Here is an 18,285-nt window from a genome sequence, read left to right as displayed (position 1 = left end):
GAGACACAGAGAGAGAAAGAGAGGTGCAGAGACACAGGCAGGGGGAGAAGCAGGCTCCATGCAGGGAGCCCGACGTGGGACTAGATCCTCGGTCTCCAGGATCATGCCCTGGGCCAAAGGCAGTGCTAAACCGCTGAGCCACCCAGGCTGCCCCAACTGACACACTTTAACTCAGAACTCTGAGCCTGTCCACTGTTGCCACTTTTTCTAGGACAGCTTCCTTTTATCCCATTATGAGAACTATGAGCAGTACATACAGCATTTTATTTTATTTTTTTTAAAGATTTTATCTATTCATGAGAAACACAGAGAGGGGTGGTGGAGGGGGAGACACAGGCAGAGGGAGCCCAATGTGGGACTTGATCCCGGGACTCCAGGATCACGCCCTGGGCCAACGGCAGGCGCTAAACCACTGAGCCACCCAGGTGTCCCCATACAGCATTTTAAAAAGTAATCTGGCCATTCTACATTTCTGAAACATGATGTAGCCACTTGTTAAATGATGTATTAAATCATGTTATATATTTTGAGGCATCCAATACCATAGAAGTTAGTAATGATTTTACTCTTAAGACTTTTAGTATAAAGGTCAGTGCAGCTTCAGATACATTTGTTAAATTTTTATTTCAGAATAACTGACAATGAGGCTTGTCTTTATAAATTTGAATATAGAATATAAAATATATTATCTTCAAAAAGATACAAGTACAATTATATTTGGGTAAATAGGAAACATTATCATAAGTTTTCTTTTAAAAAGCACCAGGAATCCAAAGTATTATAATTATAAAAATCTGGTTTAGTTGCCTGCCTCCAAGTTAGAGATACTAAGTTCCTATCCCATATATTCAAAATGTAAAATATTTGTTTAACCAACAAACATGCTAAAAAGTCTCCTGTGCCCTCTCTCCAAAGGAAATTATTCTGAATTTGCTATTTATTATTCTCAGAATTTATACTTATGTACATATACTTATAAATAACAGTACTTTGCATGGTTTCAAACTATATTGTACATGTTTCTGTAATTTATTTCTCTAAATATTCACTGAGTCATCACGTTAATATGTACCTCATTTTTTTCATTTTTATTAATCCTTACCTGTGTCTGTTAAGCCCATCCACCATCTACTGGGTTTTTAATTTCAGTTACTGTATTCTTAAAATTTAGAATTTCTATTTGATACTTTTTGTAGTTTCCATTACTTTAATAATTTTTCTCATCTAGTTATTGAATATATAAAATCAGTTATTTTTTTAAAATTTTTATTTATTTATTCATAGAGACACACAGAGAGAGGCAGAGACACAGGCAGAGGGAGAAGCAGGCTCCATGCAGGGAGCCAGACATGGGACTTGATCCCGGGCCTCCAGGATCACACCCCAGGCTGCAGGTGGTGCTAAACTGCTGCGCCACAGGGGCTGCCCTAAAATCAGTTATTTTCTGACATGTATCTTTAGATTTGTTTCTATTGTGTCTTTTTTTCCTTCTTTTTCTACCTTGTTTAGTTGTTTTTCTTCTTTTTCAGTCATGAGGTCTTATTTACTGCTATTTCTGATAAGTTTTATAGAATTCTGAACATTGAATATAAAGAACTGTAGGGAATATTTGTGGTTCATGGCTATGCCCCATGGGTCAAATCCTACCTGCCATCTAGCTTTGCCTGGCCTTTGAGCTAAGAATGTTTGCCATATTTTTAAATGGCTGAAAAATAAAAGAAGATTATTTGGAACACATGAAATATAAAATTCAAACCAAAGTGGCCATAGTTTAGTGGAGATACAGCCACACTCACTCATTTGTGTATTGTCTCTCGTTGCTTTGTGCTACAGTAGCAGAGTTGACTAGTTGCAGTAGAGACCTTAAGGCCCATAAACCTAAAATACTTATTGTTGCCAACCCCTTGCTCCAGCTAATGACATCTTTCTTACAAGAAGATTTACTGCTGGTAGGTCCTTAGGGTATCAGGAAGATCACCTCAATTCATTCAGGGATTTAGTGGATTCAAAGCTGGTCTTACATTTTCTGAGAGTTGGTCAATTTCTGGGTCACCTTTACTCCTAGGGTATAGTTTCCCAGGGCTTCCAACTAAAATGGTTGGTGTATTTACCCAGGTTCTTATTTCTTGATGGGCCCACTACTTCAACCACAACTTCCCTTCTCTCTCAGATTGTGGCTCTTCAAATCCCACCTTAGCATATTTGTCCTAGTAACGTTTGTTTATATAGGTATATCAATAAGATCAGTTTAAAGCCATGAAGGAATTACTAAGGCAGCGAGGATTTGAAGAGCTATTTGATCCAGAGAGAAGGAAAGCTGTAGAGGATGAACCAACATCGAAGAGCCTGCATTCATGCATATGTGCGGGTGTTTTTTTTTTTTTCCAGCTTTTCTAGTTCTTGTAGGGAATTTGCTCTGCTAGAAACTAGACTGACATTATCAGAAATAGAAGTTCAAGGTGGCCACATCACATCTCTACCCCAGATTCCCCATGGCTTTATAATATCATTTAGGACAAACCAAGTTCTTATAGTTACTTCCTAGGCCTACGTGGTCTGAATGACTACATAAAAGAGACCAAACACATTTGGGTCTGGAAAGGCACAGATGGAAGGAAGCACCAGTGCACTAGGGCATTGATAAATATAGGACTTGACATTCCAAAGGCATATACTCATGCTAGTGAGAGTCTTTTACATTTAAACTTTTTCCCTCCTATTTTCATTATTTTTAATTGAGATATAATTACAGAAAATGTATGTTTTCAAGTGTCCAGTGAATTTTGATGAATGTATTACTATGTACCAACACCTCAATCAAGATCTAAAGCATTTCCATCACCCTAGAAATCTCCCTCCTTGCTTTTTCCAGTTAATCTTCCCTCTACAGAAGCAATCACTGTTGTTATTTCTATCTTTATAGATCATATTAATTTTTTTAAGTTGCAGATCATGTCACTATCACGCTGGTTACAACACTGCCATAAGTCTTTGGGTGGTGTTAATGTATTTTCATTGTTCATATCTCACCTACTATTCTGGATCTCAGATTCTTGGTGTTTTAAGACTAAGTCTGCTTTTTTAAATTTAATTTTTATAAGTTGATAAAGTTTTATAAGTTTCTGCTAGAAATCAAACATATTCAGAGAAGAATCACATCTTTTTTATTATCTTTTTAGCATTTGGAATATTTAGCATAGGATCTAAACTAAGAAAAGATGTTCAAGAAATGCTTACTAGCTGTTTTATATTATTCAACATTCAGTAAATACTCATTATGGGTGAAAAGTAGATCCACAAAAATATTTGTACTGTATATCATAATAGGAAAATAACTTTTATGAATTTTCTAAAATGGGGAAATTTACAAAGGAAAAAAGCATTTTAATCATTTAAAAAAATAACTTGTCTAGCTCATCGCCTCTTCAATGAATAGACGCTATGCTAACACAAATGGTCATACAATATGATTAGGTATTATAAGTAACCCAGGCTTCAGGAAAACTATTGTACTATACTAAACTATTTAAAAATTCGAGAATCCCAACCTTATATTTCCATGGCAAGTCATATACATTATTTTAATTATCAGTAGCTTTTGGAAATAGCTAAGGGCAAGTAGTAATCTCAATTTATAGTTAAGGGAAAGATTCAACAAATAATTGAATTACGCAAAATCCCCTTCCCATTAGCCAGTGATGCCAGGGCTAGATTGTTATTCTTTTGTTCATTTCACTATCCTAGGCTGCATGTACACAAGAAAAGAGCCAACTTGTGTTCCAGAATTCAATTTCCATGTTTCTTCTCTGAAAATTCATAGGTTGCCCATTCGTTCCATCCTCCAGCATAGTGTTGAGCACTGAAAACATATAGCAAGGTTAGTGCTGTAAACATTTCCTCCTGCTTTATAACACAAGGTTGATAGAAACTTTAGTGATTTAGAGATACAATGACTACTCTAGACCTCAAGCCTATTTATAAGAGTTACTTTTGAGTAGGATGAAAATATAAGAGCCTATAATTACTAACACAGTAATTATAAGAAATTTTTCAGTAGACCAGTAAAAATGTAATACATATGAAACATTGCTATGCACATTCTTGAATACATTTTTATACTTTATCTATGCACCTGTTAAAGCCCAGGGATATTGCTGTGTCCAATGCCTTCTTGCTTCTCACTCCGGCTAAACAAGAAAACACTAGACTGTCAGATTTGGATGGCTTTACTTCATTGTACTTCTCTTTGAAGTCTTTTGGGTTCATCTGTAGAGCTTCACCTACCTCACCCACTGAAAAAAAAAAGTTAAGAATTTGAATTAAATTTTAGATACAGTAAATTACTCAATATATACTTTTGTGGGATGAATCAGTTCGAGATACATGTCACTTACGTGGTATATTGACAGACCCAGGGATTTTTCCATACTTGACAATTTCCCATGTCTCTCTAACATCAATTAACATAATTTTTTTGGAATTCAAGAGGTTTTTAAGTTCCTTATAAGTGACATCTTTAAAAATAGCAGTACAAAAATTGTGGCAGCTTCCTTTTATTGACTTCAAACCTGGAAAGAATAAAATAATTTAGGCACCTTCAAAATAACATTGCTATTAATATCTGGAAAGCAGGTCAAAGGAGTTTCCCTCTGGCTCCAGTCAGCTAACTATAGTTGATCTTTTGACTTCACTGTACTGTGTATTTTGCACACACCCTGTAAGAGCCTACCGTCTCACCCTCCATGCATAATGGCTGGCCTTGGCCAACTCATATTCTACTCTCCAAGTCCTTAATTCTGTGGAGCTTGTATGTACACATTCACTATTTGGTAACTGAATCTTGCAAATAATTTGTAAGTCTTACCATGATCCAAGTTATAATATTAAGAAAATTTTAATTTCCCCTTGCAAGCGAAGATAATAAGCCATATGTTAGATGTGGGAACCTTACATTTGAGACTACACTTGTAAGTACTTACAGGCACTGTTACTATCTGTTAAATAATTGGTGAGGCGCCTGGTTGGCTCCGAAGAGCATGTGACCCTTGATCTTGGGGTTGTCAGCTCAAGCCCTACATTGGGTGTAGAGATTACTTAAATAAAAACTTAAAAAAAAATTGGTAACATAATATGGTACTGGGTAATAACCCATAAAATAAATCCATGGGTCCATATTGATATAAGGATATAATTGAGTAAATGGGGAGAAGGGATTATTTCAATTTATAAATGTAGAATGAATGATGAAGAGAAAATCACCATTAGGTTGACAATCCAATAATAATTATTTCAGCAAGAGATGTTGGTGGATGCTAGAGTTAGTGGGTGAAATTATGATGAGAAATAGGAGAGTATCTCCCTAGGAGATACCTACTAATTACAAAAGGAAACAGCTGAAAGATACTACATTAACCAATTATTCAAAGATCACTAGTAAGAAATGTTGACATCACGTACTTTCTGACATGCTCAAAGAAGATTACATCACTTCCTTAGTATTTTTGCCAAAATGTATACTCTGAATCAAATCAGAAGAAAATCTCAGATAAACTCAATCTACAAAGAACCAGTACTCTTAAAAGGTGTCAAAGTTATGAAAGACACAGACTATGGAACTATCACAGATTAAAGCAGACTAAGGAGTCATACAGTGTAATACAACATAGGATCCTGGATTGGATCTAGGACTATAGGAGACATCAGTGGGAAAATTGGTGAAATTTAAATAAGGTCTGTGGATTAGTTCACAGTATTATGTCAATATTTCCTGATTTCAAGAACTGTACTATGTAAGATGCTTATATTAGGGGAAGTTGAGTAAGAATAAAGGGAACTCTTTTTTACCTTTGCAACTTTTCTGTAGGTCCAAATTGTTTTTTTTAAAAGATTTATTTATTATTTTTATTTATTTATTTATTTATTTATTTATTTATTTATTTATTTATTTATTTATTTATTTATTTATTTATTTATTTATTCAGAGAGAGAGAAAGACAGGCAGACACACAGGCAGAGGGAGAAGCAGGCTCCCTGCAGGGAGCCCTACACAGGACTCGATCCCGGGTCTCCAGGATCACGCCCTGGGCTGCAGGCGGCGCCAAACCACTGCGCCACGGGGGCTGCCCCCCAATTTTTTTTTTAAAGATTTTATTTATTTATTCATAGACACACAGAGAGAGGCAGAGACATAGGCAGAGGGAGAAGCAGGCTCCACGCAGGGAACCCAATGTGGGACTCGATCCCGGGTTCCCAGGATCACACCCCAGGCTGCAGGCAGCGCCAAACCGCTGCGTCACCGGGGCTGCCCCCAAATTGTTTTTTTAAACATGAAAGAAAACCCAAAAGATTTTTAAAAATAGGATAAAAATAAAACATACTAATATTTTACAACAAAATGACCACTGTAAAAAAAGGTAACTAATAATGCTCCAAATGCTGCTTAAAATATTAAAGATCTTATAAAGTGAAATTGGTTTAAATAGTATAAACTGGCACAGGAAAAGGTTTAAATGTCTAAGTCCAGAAACACACAATATACTATCTATGAGAATTAGGTATTTGGTAACAGTCAGACCAATGGGGAAATTTCGTTCAATAAATATGTAGCTAGGCATCAGGAAGAAACTTTAAGCAGGCTATGGCCTCATTCCTTACATGTAAATAAATTAAAATTTCAACCTAAAAACTAGGATCTTAGAAGTACTAATAGAAAACATGAGCAGATAATTTAAATCTTGGGATAAGAAAGCCATTCTAAACATGGCAAAATCAAAAGTCATAAAGAATTGATCTCATAAAAGTGCTATAATAAGACAAGTGGCAGGCAGGAACAAAATATTTGTGACATAGAAAAGACAAAACATTAGTATTAATAGAGCCCGTACAAATAGGAAAAGGACAAAATTCTCACTAGGAAAACAGTCAAAACAAGAACAGGGGACTTGACTTGAAAAATACAGATGGTTAATAAAATGTAAAAAAATGCCCTGTCTCACTACTTATGAAGGAAATGCAAGATGTAAACAAAAGTTTTCAAATTTTGTCAGGTTTGTAAATAAAGATTTGATAACACCAAATATTAGTGAGGGTATGAGGAAATTAGTATTCTTGTACATTGTTGGGAATGTGTAATGTTAAAACCTTTTGAAAGGAAAATTTAGCCCTAATGACATTTTATGTACGTATATCTTTTTTACCTCACAATTTTACTTTTAGGAATCTATCTTAATACAGAAGTATTAGCGTGAATACATACAAATGTGTATATGTATAAATATATATGTTGGCAGCATTCTCTACAATACTGAAAAATGGAAAGAAGCTGGAAGTCTATCCATAAGGGAATGGTTATAAGTGGTACATTTATACAATGGAATATTATTTAATGTAAGTAGTCCAAAATAGAGCATTAAATGTAAAGAACTAGTTGGAAACACCACGTATAAACCAGAGGTTCCCATTCTTCCTTGGTTCATCCTTTTACGTCTCAGTAAATTTCCTGCAGTGCACATAGGCCAAAAGAGATCTTTTATGGTTCTATTTATTAAGTAGTTAAGAAAAGCCAAAAGTGAGTTCTGAAGCACCATATTTTCTTATAAAAACCAAACACTGTTCTACTTTCATTTGCCTTTCTCACTGATAGCAAAAGATGGGGAAATGGACAAATACAATAATTTAGAAATACAGGTTTCCCAGCAATTCCACTCCAAGGTATGTACCCAAAAGATTTGAAAACAGGGACTCAAACAAAGACATCAATGTTCATAACAGCATTATTCACAATTACTCACAAAGGCCAAAAGGTGGAAACAACCCGAGCTCATTCAGCAGATGAACGGGTAAATAAAATGTAGGATACACGCACAATGGAATATCATTCTGCCAGAAAAAGGAATGAAATTCTAACACATAACTACAGCACGAAACTGCAACATTGAAAACATGCTAAGTGAAGTAAGCCAAACACAAAATGACAAATATTTTATGATTCCACTTATTTGAAATATCTAGAACAGGTAAATTCATAGAAAGTAGGTTAAAGGTAACCAGGAGTTGGAGGGAAAGGTGCTATTCCCCAGTGGGCTTGAGTTTCTGTTTGGAGTGATGAAAATTTTTGGAAATACAGTGGTGATGACTGCGCGATGTTGTGAATATAATTAATGCCACTGAATTGTACATTCAACAATGGTTAAAATGACATATTTTTTGTTATGTATATTTCTATCACAGTAAACAAAATAAAAAAAATACAAATACAAACTTCCCCATCCTCTTCAGATTTTGAAAAGTCAGCTCGTGTTATCTACAAGATTAGATCTTTAAAATGCCTGGGATAAAACTATTTCTCACTCAACATGCTGTTTTGTGAATTCCCAGATATAAAAAGTCAGCAGGCTGAGTTCACACTTGTTACTGAGTTCCTCATTGTTAGGAACTGGAGAAGTATGGTAATTTAAAAAACTGTTAAACTCAAGACTGTGGTACTTCACACTGGGAAGCAAACATCATCTCAGCATGTAACCTCTGCCACTGAATCAGAGATGGTTACGTATTTTTCTTTTCTTTTTTAAGATTTTATCTATTTATTCATGAGAGACACAGAGAAAGAGGCAGAGGGAGGAGCAGGCTCCCTGCCGAAAGCCTGATGCAGGACTCTATCCCAGAATCCCAGGATCATGACTGGAGCCAAAGGCAGATGCTCAACCACTGAGCCACCCAGGTACCCCTAGTTATGTTTTTCTTATATTGTAGAATCAAATTGACCTTGAACTTTCTCTAATTCAGCTATACTGTTTGGGGGGGGGGGCATTGGAAAACAGGTTTATAATCAGTGAGGAATAGTTTTCCTAGCTTTCCACTCTGAGCCAAAGTACAAATATTCCCCTAATAAGTCTCAGCTCCCCCACAAGCCTCTCACGGTATGAGCCTCCAGTCCACACTAATTCTTTAGGTAAAGCTATAGTGTATCTTTTTGTACAAGGGGGCTTCTACTTGTAAATCAACCACTTCATCCTTTGCTTGATCAAAGAAACAGCCATCAGTTCCTACACTGAAGGAAAACTGTCTGGGATTTATTGGGATGATGTAGGGTTTTCTTGAGGGATTCCCGAGAGTAACACAAGCTGTACCTGATTTTTCACATTTTTGAGCCTAATTTTTAAATAAACTCCAGTTTGGCTGTTGGCACAGTGGTAAATCTAGCCTCACCTGGCTATTACCTACAGCCTACATTATAGGACACAGTCCATACTCGTTAGTACGTTCTATTATGTCCTTCAACCTACTTTACCAGCATAATTTACCACACCTTCTCTTCTTCCTCATTCCTCCTCTACCTCAATAACCCTTCCCTCCAGCTACGTTAAAAGTATACATGTGCTCTCACTATATTTTTACAATGGAAAGAGCAGGGATTCTAGAGTCAGATAAACCAGGTTCAAATCTTGGCTTGTCCATTTAGCTCTGTAATCCTGGGCAGATTACATAAACTCTCTGGGACTTAGTTTCTTATTTGTAAAACAGGAATACTATTATTTAACCTTTCTGAGTTGCTGTGAAATTTAGATAATCTATACAGTGCAATCTTTAAGTATATTTTTTCGCCTTCCTTCATGATTTATGCACACTTCTTTTTTTTTAAAGATTTAAAAAAATTTTTTTTATTTATTCATTCATGAGAGAGACAGAGAGAGAGAGAGAGAAAGAGCGAGCTCAAGCAGAGACATAGGCAGAGGGAGAAGCAGGCTCCATGCAGGGAGCCCGACATTGGACTCCACCCTGGGTCTCCAGGATCACACCCTGGGCGGAAGGCAGGGGCTAAACCTCTGAGCCACCGAGGGATCCCTGCACACTTCTTTCTGAAGGGAATACCTCCCTTCCTCATCTCTACCTGACACACTCTTACTCTCCTTGAAGACTGTTAAATGCCACTTGTCCCCAGCCCAATTAGTTTCATTTCTAGGTATCTATTCTAGTAAAATACTTGTGCATATACACAAAGAGGTATGTACAATGATAATTATTGGAAAAAAATTTTTAACAGCAAAAAATAGAAACCAAAATGTCGGGGATCCCTGGGTGGCGCAGCGGTTTAGCGCCTGCCTTTGGCCCAGGGCGCGATCCTGGAGACCCGGGATCGAATCCCACGTCGGGCTCCCGGTGCATGGAGCCTGCTTCTCCCTCTGCCTGTGCCTCTGCCTCTCTCTCTCTCTCTCTCACTGTGTGCCTATCATAAATAAATAAAATAAAATAATTAAAAAAAAAAAAAGAAACCAAAATGTCCATCAGTAGGAGACTGGTTAAATAAACTGGCAATCCATACTATGGAATACATGCAGTGGTTAAGAGAGTTATGTGTACTGCCATGGAAACTTCTAAATACCTAAGTGAGAAAAAATGCAGAAAAGTGTGCACAATAGATCACATTATACATATATATATATATATGATTTCTGCTACAGATCTATATATGATATACAAAAGCATAATGAGTGGAAAATCTGAACAGACATTTTTCCAAAGACATACAGATGGAATGCCTGGGTGGCTCTGTTGTTAAACATCTGCCTTCAGCTCAGGTCATGATCTTAGGGTCCTGGGATCGAGCCCTGCATCAGGCTCCCTGCTCAGCAGGGAGACTGCTTCTCTTTCTACCTCTCTTTCTGTGATCTCTCTCACTCTCACTCTCTTTCAAATAAATAAACAAAATCTTAAAAAAAAAAAAACATATTGATGGCCAAAAGACAAATGAAAAGATGTTCAACATCATTAATCATCAGGGAAATGCAAATTGAAACCAGAATGAGATATCTCTTCACTCCAGCTAGAATGGCCATTATCCATAGATAAGACATAATAAATGTTGGTGAGGATGTGGAGGAAAGGGAACCCTCATGCATTATTGGTGGGAATGTAAATTGGTGCAGCCACTGTGGAAAACAGTATGGAGGTTCCTCAAAAAATTAAAAATAGGGGGATGACTGGTGGCTCAGCGGTTGAGCATCTGCCTTCGGCTCAGGGCATGATCCTGGGGTCTCGGGATGGAGTCCCACATCGGGCTCCCTGCAGGGAGCCTGCTTCTCCCTCTGCCTATGTCTCTGCTTCTCTCTGTGTCTCTCATGAATTAATAAATAAAATCTTTAAAAAAATTTAAAATAGAACTACAATATGATCAAACATTTCCACCCCTGGTATTTATCTGAAGAAAATGAAGATGCTATCTTGAAAAGCTATATGCACTCCCATGTTCACTGAAGCATTATTAATAACAGCTAAGATATGGGGCACCTGGGTGGCTCAGTCTGTTAAGCATCTGCCTTCTGCTCAAGTCCTGATCCCAGAGTCCTGGGACGGAGCCCCACGCTGGCTCCCTGCTAAGTGGGGAGCCTGCTTCTCTGTCTCCCCCTGCTTGTACTCTCGCTTTCTCTCTTTCAAATAAATAAATAAATAAATAAATAAATAAACAAACAAACAAACAAATCCATCCTTAAAAAAATAACAGCCAAGATATGGAAACAATCTAAGTGTCAATGGATAAAGAAATTGTAGTACACACACACACACACACACACGAATATTATTCAGCCGTAAAAAAGAATGAACTCTTGTCATTTGAGACATGGGTATTATTACACTAAGTCAGAGAAAAGCAAATAATGTGTGATCTCATATGTGGAACCTAAAACAAACAAAAAAATAAACTCTCAAAGCCCAAGCTTATAGACACAGAACAGATTAGTGGTTGCCAGAGGCAGGGAGTATGGGGTGGGAGAAATGGATGAAGGTAGAAAAGGTAAAAATTTTAAAATATATATTTTTTAGATAAAAAAAAATTAGAATTCTCATCCTTTTTTTTTTTTTTGATTTTATTTATTTATTCATGAGAGACACACAGAGAGAGAGGCAGAGCCACAGGCAGAGAGAGAAGCAGGTCCCATACTGGAAGACCGATGTGGGCCTCGATCCCAGGCCCTCTGGGATCACGACCTGAGCCAAAGGCAGACACTTAACTACTGAGCCACCCAGGCGCCCCTAGAATTCTCATCTTTAACAGGGAAAATGGAGAAGGGTCTTAGGCTATTTAGAGGAGAGTAAATGATGTTTAGGAAGGATGAATAGGCCCTAAGAGGAACAGAGATGGAAGGTTTGACAGTTTGTGACAAAATCTGGGTGTGGTGTTGAGTTCTGATCTCCTTTCCTATGATGAGTTAATCTTCCCTGGTTGATGAAATTCTGGGGGAGGGAATTTATGACAGTTGAGATCCTTTTTTGGAGGATCTGTCTTTAGATGGGTAAGAGGAGTTCAGAAAACGCCTGTCTCTGCATTTGCTGTTTTTCAAATAACTACAGTTCAAAAAAAATTTTTTAAATCAACCTACCAACCCAAATTTCAGTTTGAAATAAGTACGATGACCTAAAAATATTTAAAATCACATCATATTAGACTATGCAAATTGAAGATCTAGTATAATTCAGAATGCTCTGATCCATACTGTTTACATGTTTAGAAGTTTGCCTTTCTACTACAATTATCAGGTCTTTTTAGTAAGGAGACCTGAAGAAATAAGCACTTTTTCCAAACAAAAAGCTTAAGAAATTTAGGATTACTTCAACATTATTTCTAAATTCTAGATTCAATTATTCTTTGAATTTTTTTTAAGTTTATTTATTTATTTATTTATTTATTTATTTATTTATTTAGATAACTTCTACACCCATCTGGGGCTCGAACTCATGACCAATATCAAGAGTCACTGTGCTCTTCCAACTGAGCCATCCTGGCACCCCTATCCTTTAAATTATTTAATTTCAATTAGCCTAATGCGATTTAATTAATTGTATGTTTAAGGAAACTAAATATAGAAACCATTTACATGACTTGGGTTCTGAATTTATTTTTTCATAAACTTAGCTTCTTTTCTATATTATTGTATAGCATAGTCTTATACTATATGTTGTACTTTAAAATACTAAACTAGGGGATCCCTGGGCGGCTCAGCGGCTCAGTGCCTGCCTTTGGCCCAGGGCATGATCCTGGACTCCCGGGATCGAGTCCCACGTCAGGCTCCCAGCATGGAGCCTGCTTCTTGCTCTGCCTGTGTCTCTGCCTCACTCTCTCTCTCTCTCTCTCTATGTCTATCATGAATAAATAAATAAAATCTTAAAAAAAATACTAAACTAAATTTCTTAGAAATAACCTACCAGGAGCCTGGGTGGCTCAGTGGTTGAGCATCTACCTTTGGCTCAGGTCATGTTCTGGGGTCTTGGGACCGAGTTCTGCACTGGGCTCCCTGCGGGGAGCCTGCTTCTCCCTCTGCCTGTTTCTGCCTCTCTGTCTCTCATGAATAAATACATATAATCTTAAAAAAAAAAAAAGAAATAGTCTACCATTATTTCCTACCAATTCATTTTGGTATACTTTTTATAGTTTCAAATAAATAAAGTTTTGATGAGAAAAATGTACTTATTTGACATAACAGTTTTTGTTTAATAATAACAACAATCATAATAATAGCAACTCACTCTTGCCACAGTTATAAAATAAATTCTCTGAAAAAAAAATAAATTCTCTGGTTCATCCCTCCTCTTCTTTGGGATGTTGACACTTTAGAAAACCCATGTCTGTATCTGTTGAATATTGAAAACTATACTAGGGACCATGTAATGGTCAATATAAACAACACATAACCTAGAAAGAATATAGTAGAAATAATGATTGTTCCTTCGGAGAGAAAATATTAGGAAAAACATTTGCTGTGCTTCTTTCTCAAATGGGTATTTGGGTTTAGGGTGAACATTTTATAACTTCTGATATAATCACTTTAATAAATATTTTGATTTTTTTGGCAACCACTTACAGCAAAACATGAAAAGCAGGTGAACAACCATCCTAGTGAATGAAGGTTAAGATGGAAGTTTTAGGTAAGGCAATGCGTTTACTTCATGAAATGGTGAGTTTAACACCAGATGGGACCACCTTACACTATCTTTCAACTTCTCAAAGTCACTTGTCTTCTCCATTTCCATTTACTATTCTTATCACAGTACTTTCCCTTAAAGAGCCCAACAAGTCCCCAGGTCCCACCTTCCCCAACCTCCCTCCTTATTTAAAGCATCCTCTACTCTGGCAGTTGATTCATGTTGACAAGGGTACCTCTGTGTTCTCCACTGTTATTCGTAGCCCCAGGACAAGGATCAAGTAAAAGCCTGTAAAAGCCTGTATACAACCTGGCTACCTCCCAGAAAGCTACTTATTATCTTACAGAGGTCAGAACTCAGGGCAAAGATAGGGCAGGATGGGGTACGTCAGAGTTCACTCACTTCCTGCCACCACAAAGGTGTGTTAGGAAGGTACTCAGCTATAGTGCACATGACTTAGTAGGTCAGATTTGGGATCCTGCTTCTGCCTAAGTCTAAACTGAAGCTAAAAGGAAGATAAGAACAACAAAACTAGCAGAAAAAGATTTGAGAGGATAGCTTCAGAGAATAAAGGTAGACAGCAAGCTTTTGTCTTCATGGGAATGCAGGAGACAAAGGCCATTTTCAGTGTTACAGGGGTCACTGATTAAGTAACTAGCTCGCTTGTTAGCAGCCTCAAGTCATGAAGAAGACAAGGATTGACTGCATTCTCTTTGGAAAGTCTTGGTTGAAAGATCAGAAACCCATCCTGGCAATTGGAAGCAACCTAAATGTTCATACAGGAAATGGTTAAAGTAATGATGAAGCATACCACGGAGCATTTACAAGGAAAGAGGCAGACCTACATTTAGTGATTTGGAGAGATGTCCATATTGCTAAATGAAAAAGCTTCCCCTTTGAGATCTATATGCACATAAGACACAATAATACTTAGGTTTCGTAAATGTCCAGAAAAACATCTGGAAGGAAATGTGAAACTATTCCTGGGGAGTACGACTGCAGGGACAGGAATTCTGGGGCATAAATTCTAAACCATAGAGAAGTGTTTAGAAGGACGGGTACCAAACCACATCTGGAGAGGAGGGTGGAATGTGGGAGGGTATATAAAGGGGAACGCAGGCTGTGCTTTATTGTCTATTTGAATATAATGGGAACATAATAATATATCACTAGTAGAATTTTTTTGAAAAATTTAGGTAATCTCTACACCCAATCTGGGGATCGAACTTACAACTCTGAGATCAAGGGTTGCATGCTCTACCAATGGAGCCAGCCAGGCACCACACTAGTAAAATTTTTTAAATGAAAATGCACCTTTTCTCTACCACTTTCTCCAACTCCCGTACAATCGTAGCTTTTTCCATAGCCGTCTCATGAGGCCATGTGTGGGGACTGTTTCCTTGTGACATGAATTGCAGAGGCTGCATCTCCAGCAGGAGGCCTGCATTACTAGGTGCTCAACAAACAAGTTTGCAGAGAAAAAGCACATTTTAGGGACGCTTGGGTGACTAAGCGGTTGAGCATCTGCCTTCAGCTCAGGGCGTGATCCTGGGACCCTGGGGTCCTGGGATCGAGTCCCCGTGAGCCGGCTTCTCCCTCTCCTATGTCTCTGCCTCTCTCTCTCTGTGTCTCTTAGAAATAAATAAATAAAATCTTTTTTTTTTTTTTTTTTAAAGCACATTTTAAACTACAGAGGAGGTACCAACAGTTCAAGTGGAAGAACTGGGAGGGAGAGCTGGGGGCACAGTGTTACGCCAGTCTCTGCAGCTGCATCCACAAATAAAAATTGTGCTAAAGAGAGGCAGCATGGCAAGCAAAAAGAAGGGACTGGAAGGAAGCCCGCTCCGAGTACTGCACCCGAGGCCTCCGCTAACACCCTTGTTTCTCTGGCTTGTTCTGCCGCCTGTAAAGCCAGCATGGGACTTCAATAGCTGTAACGTGTTATAATCCCAGGCGACTGTTGCCATCAAGCCCCGAGCGCGGCCCCCCAGTGGGTCCCAGGGGTGGCTCGCGAAGCTGGCGCCCTGGGCACCCTGGCTCCCCCGGCACCCTGGCTCCCCGGGCACCCTGGCTCCCCGGGCACCCTGGCTCCCCCGGCACCCTGGCTCCCCGGGCACCCTGGCTCCCCCAGCACCCTGGCTCCCCCGGCACCCTGGCTCCCGGCGTCCCGAGCCCACCTTCGCCGCCCGGTGGAGCACCAGCCTCTTCCCGCGCGCCTGCCCCGAGCAGCAGCGCTGACCTCTCCCTGCGGCCCCCGGGGGCACCCCCAGACCCAAGCAGCCCGGGACCCGAAGGAACGAGAACTGAGAGTGGGTGCTGTCTTCCCAGGGGCCCAGAATCATGGGTCTCATGTCTGACCGGTAGCCTCAAGGAGCGAGAGCACCGCCATCCGGGCCACTTCCTTCCCCGGGGACCCCCGGGGACCCCGAGCTCACCCCAGAGCGCAGCCTCCGCCGACCTGAGGACCGCCCGGCGCGCACCCCCGAGCAGCGGCCCCGAGAGCGCCATCCGCCGCACCCCGACGCCGGCCCGCGGCGCACCCGGACCCCGCTTCCCTGCTCCGGCCGCACCGGGCTCTCGGCCGCCCTGCCCGCCGCCGCCGGCCCGCCGCGCACCCGGCGCCCGCGTCCCCGCTCTCGGCCGCCCCGCCTCCCGCCTCCCTCCGCCGGCTCCTCCTCCCCGCCCTCCGCCGCCCCGCCCCCCGCGCCGCGCCCTCGCGCGCCCCCAGCCCCGCGCCGGCCGAAACCCGGGGCGCCACCGGTCACCGCAGAGCCCACCGCGCCTCGCCTCTCAAACTTGACTTTGGAAAGAAACGGAGAGTTGGGCTTGCTCTTTTGGTCTGGATTATTATTATTATTATCATTTTTGGATTATCATTTTCGAAAGAGAGACAAGTGTAAGGGTGGGAAGTAGAAGTTTAGCCGAAGGGCAGCCGGGTGGCTCAGCGGTTTAGCGCCGCCTTCGGCCCAGGGCGTGATCCTGGAGACCCGGGGTCGAGTCCCACATCAGGCAACCTGCATGGAGCCTGCTTCTCCCTCTCCCTGTGTCTCTGCCCCTCTCTCTCTCTCTCTCTGCCTCTCATGAATAAATAAATACAAACTTTAAAAAAAAAAGAGAGAGATGAAATTTCTAGATTTAAAGTAAGTTTTTTTCCTACTTTATAGTAGGATTCTTTTTTGTTTTTTAAAGATTTTATTTGTTTATTCCACATTTTCCTACTTTATAGCGGGATTCTTTTTTGTTTTTTTAAGATTTTATCTATTTATTCCACATTTTCCTACTTTATAGTAGGATTCTTTTTTTGTTTTTTTTTTTTAAAGATTTTATTTATTTATTTATTTTTTAGCTTTTTATTTTATTTTTATTTTTTTTAATTGGTGTTCAATTTACTAACATACAGAATAACACCCAGTGCCCGTCACCCATTCACTCCCACCCCCCGCCCTCCTCCCCTTCCACCACCCCTAGTTCGTTTCCCAGAGTTAGCAGTCTTTACGTTCTGTCTCCCTTTCTGATATTTCCCACACATTTCTTCCCCCTTCCCTTATATTCCCTTTCACTATTATTTATATTCCCCAAATGAATGAGAACATATAATGTTTGTCCTTCTCCGACTGACTTACTTCACTCAGCATAATACCCTCCAGTTCCATCCACGTTGAAGCAAATGGTGGGTATTTGTCATTTCTAATAGCTGAGTAATATTCCATTGTATACATAAACCACATCTTCTTTATCCATCATCTTTCGTTGGACACCGAGGCTCCTTCCACAGTTTGGCTATCGTGGCCATTGCTGCTATAAACATCGGGGTGCAGGTGTCCCGGCGTTTCATTGCATTTGTATCTTTGGGGTAAATCCCCAACAGTGCAATTGCTGGGTCGTAGGGCAGGTATATTTTTAACTGTTTGAGGAACCTCCACACAGTTTTCCAGAGTGGCTGCACCAGTTCACATTCCCACCAACAGTGTATGAGGGTTCCCTTTTCTCCACATCCTCTCCAACATTTGTTGTTTCCTGCCTTGTTAATTTTCCCCATTCTCACTGGTGTGAGGTGGTATCTCATCGTGGTTTTGATTTGTATTTCCCTGATGGCCAGTGATGCAGAGCATTTTCTCATGTGCATGTTGGCCATGTCTATGTCTTCCTCTGTGAGATTTCTCTTCATGTCTTTTGCCCATTTCATGATTGGATTGTTTGTTTCTTTGGTGTTGAGTTTAAGAAGTTCTTTATAGATGTTGGAAACTAGCCCTTTATCTGATATGTCATTTGCAAATATCTTCTCCCATTCTGTAGGTTGTCTTTGAGTTTTGTTGACTGTATCCTTTGCTGTGCAAAAGCTTCTTATCTTGATGAAGTCCCAATAGT

At 39.6% G+C, this 18,285-nt stretch overlaps 1 protein-coding gene across 1 annotated transcript; it reads right to left on the bottom strand.

Annotated features, from left to right (window-relative positions):
* Positions 1–605: 605 nt before the first annotated feature.
* TSTD3 (thiosulfate sulfurtransferase like domain containing 3) lies at positions 606–16,543 on the bottom strand. The gene is made up of 4 exons (XM_025444753.3): positions 16,353–16,543; positions 4,395–4,568; positions 4,133–4,292; positions 606–3,859 (listed from the first exon to the last, which is right to left on the bottom strand). The coding sequence occupies exons 1-4, from the start codon at positions 16,423–16,425 to the stop codon at positions 3,787–3,789; spliced, it is 480 nt and encodes a 159-aa protein (XP_025300538.1). The 5' UTR covers positions 16,426–16,543; the 3' UTR covers positions 606–3,786.
* Between the last annotated feature and the right edge of the window lie 1,742 nt (positions 16,544–18,285).

This window comes from Canis lupus, chromosome 12 (assembly GCF_003254725.2).
Source record: "Canis lupus dingo isolate Sandy chromosome 12, ASM325472v2, whole genome shotgun sequence".
NCBI lineage: Eukaryota > Metazoa > Chordata > Mammalia > Carnivora > Canidae > Canis > Canis lupus.
The sequence above is the reverse complement of the archived record's forward strand: the minus strand, read 5'-3'. Positions and strand labels throughout refer to the sequence as shown.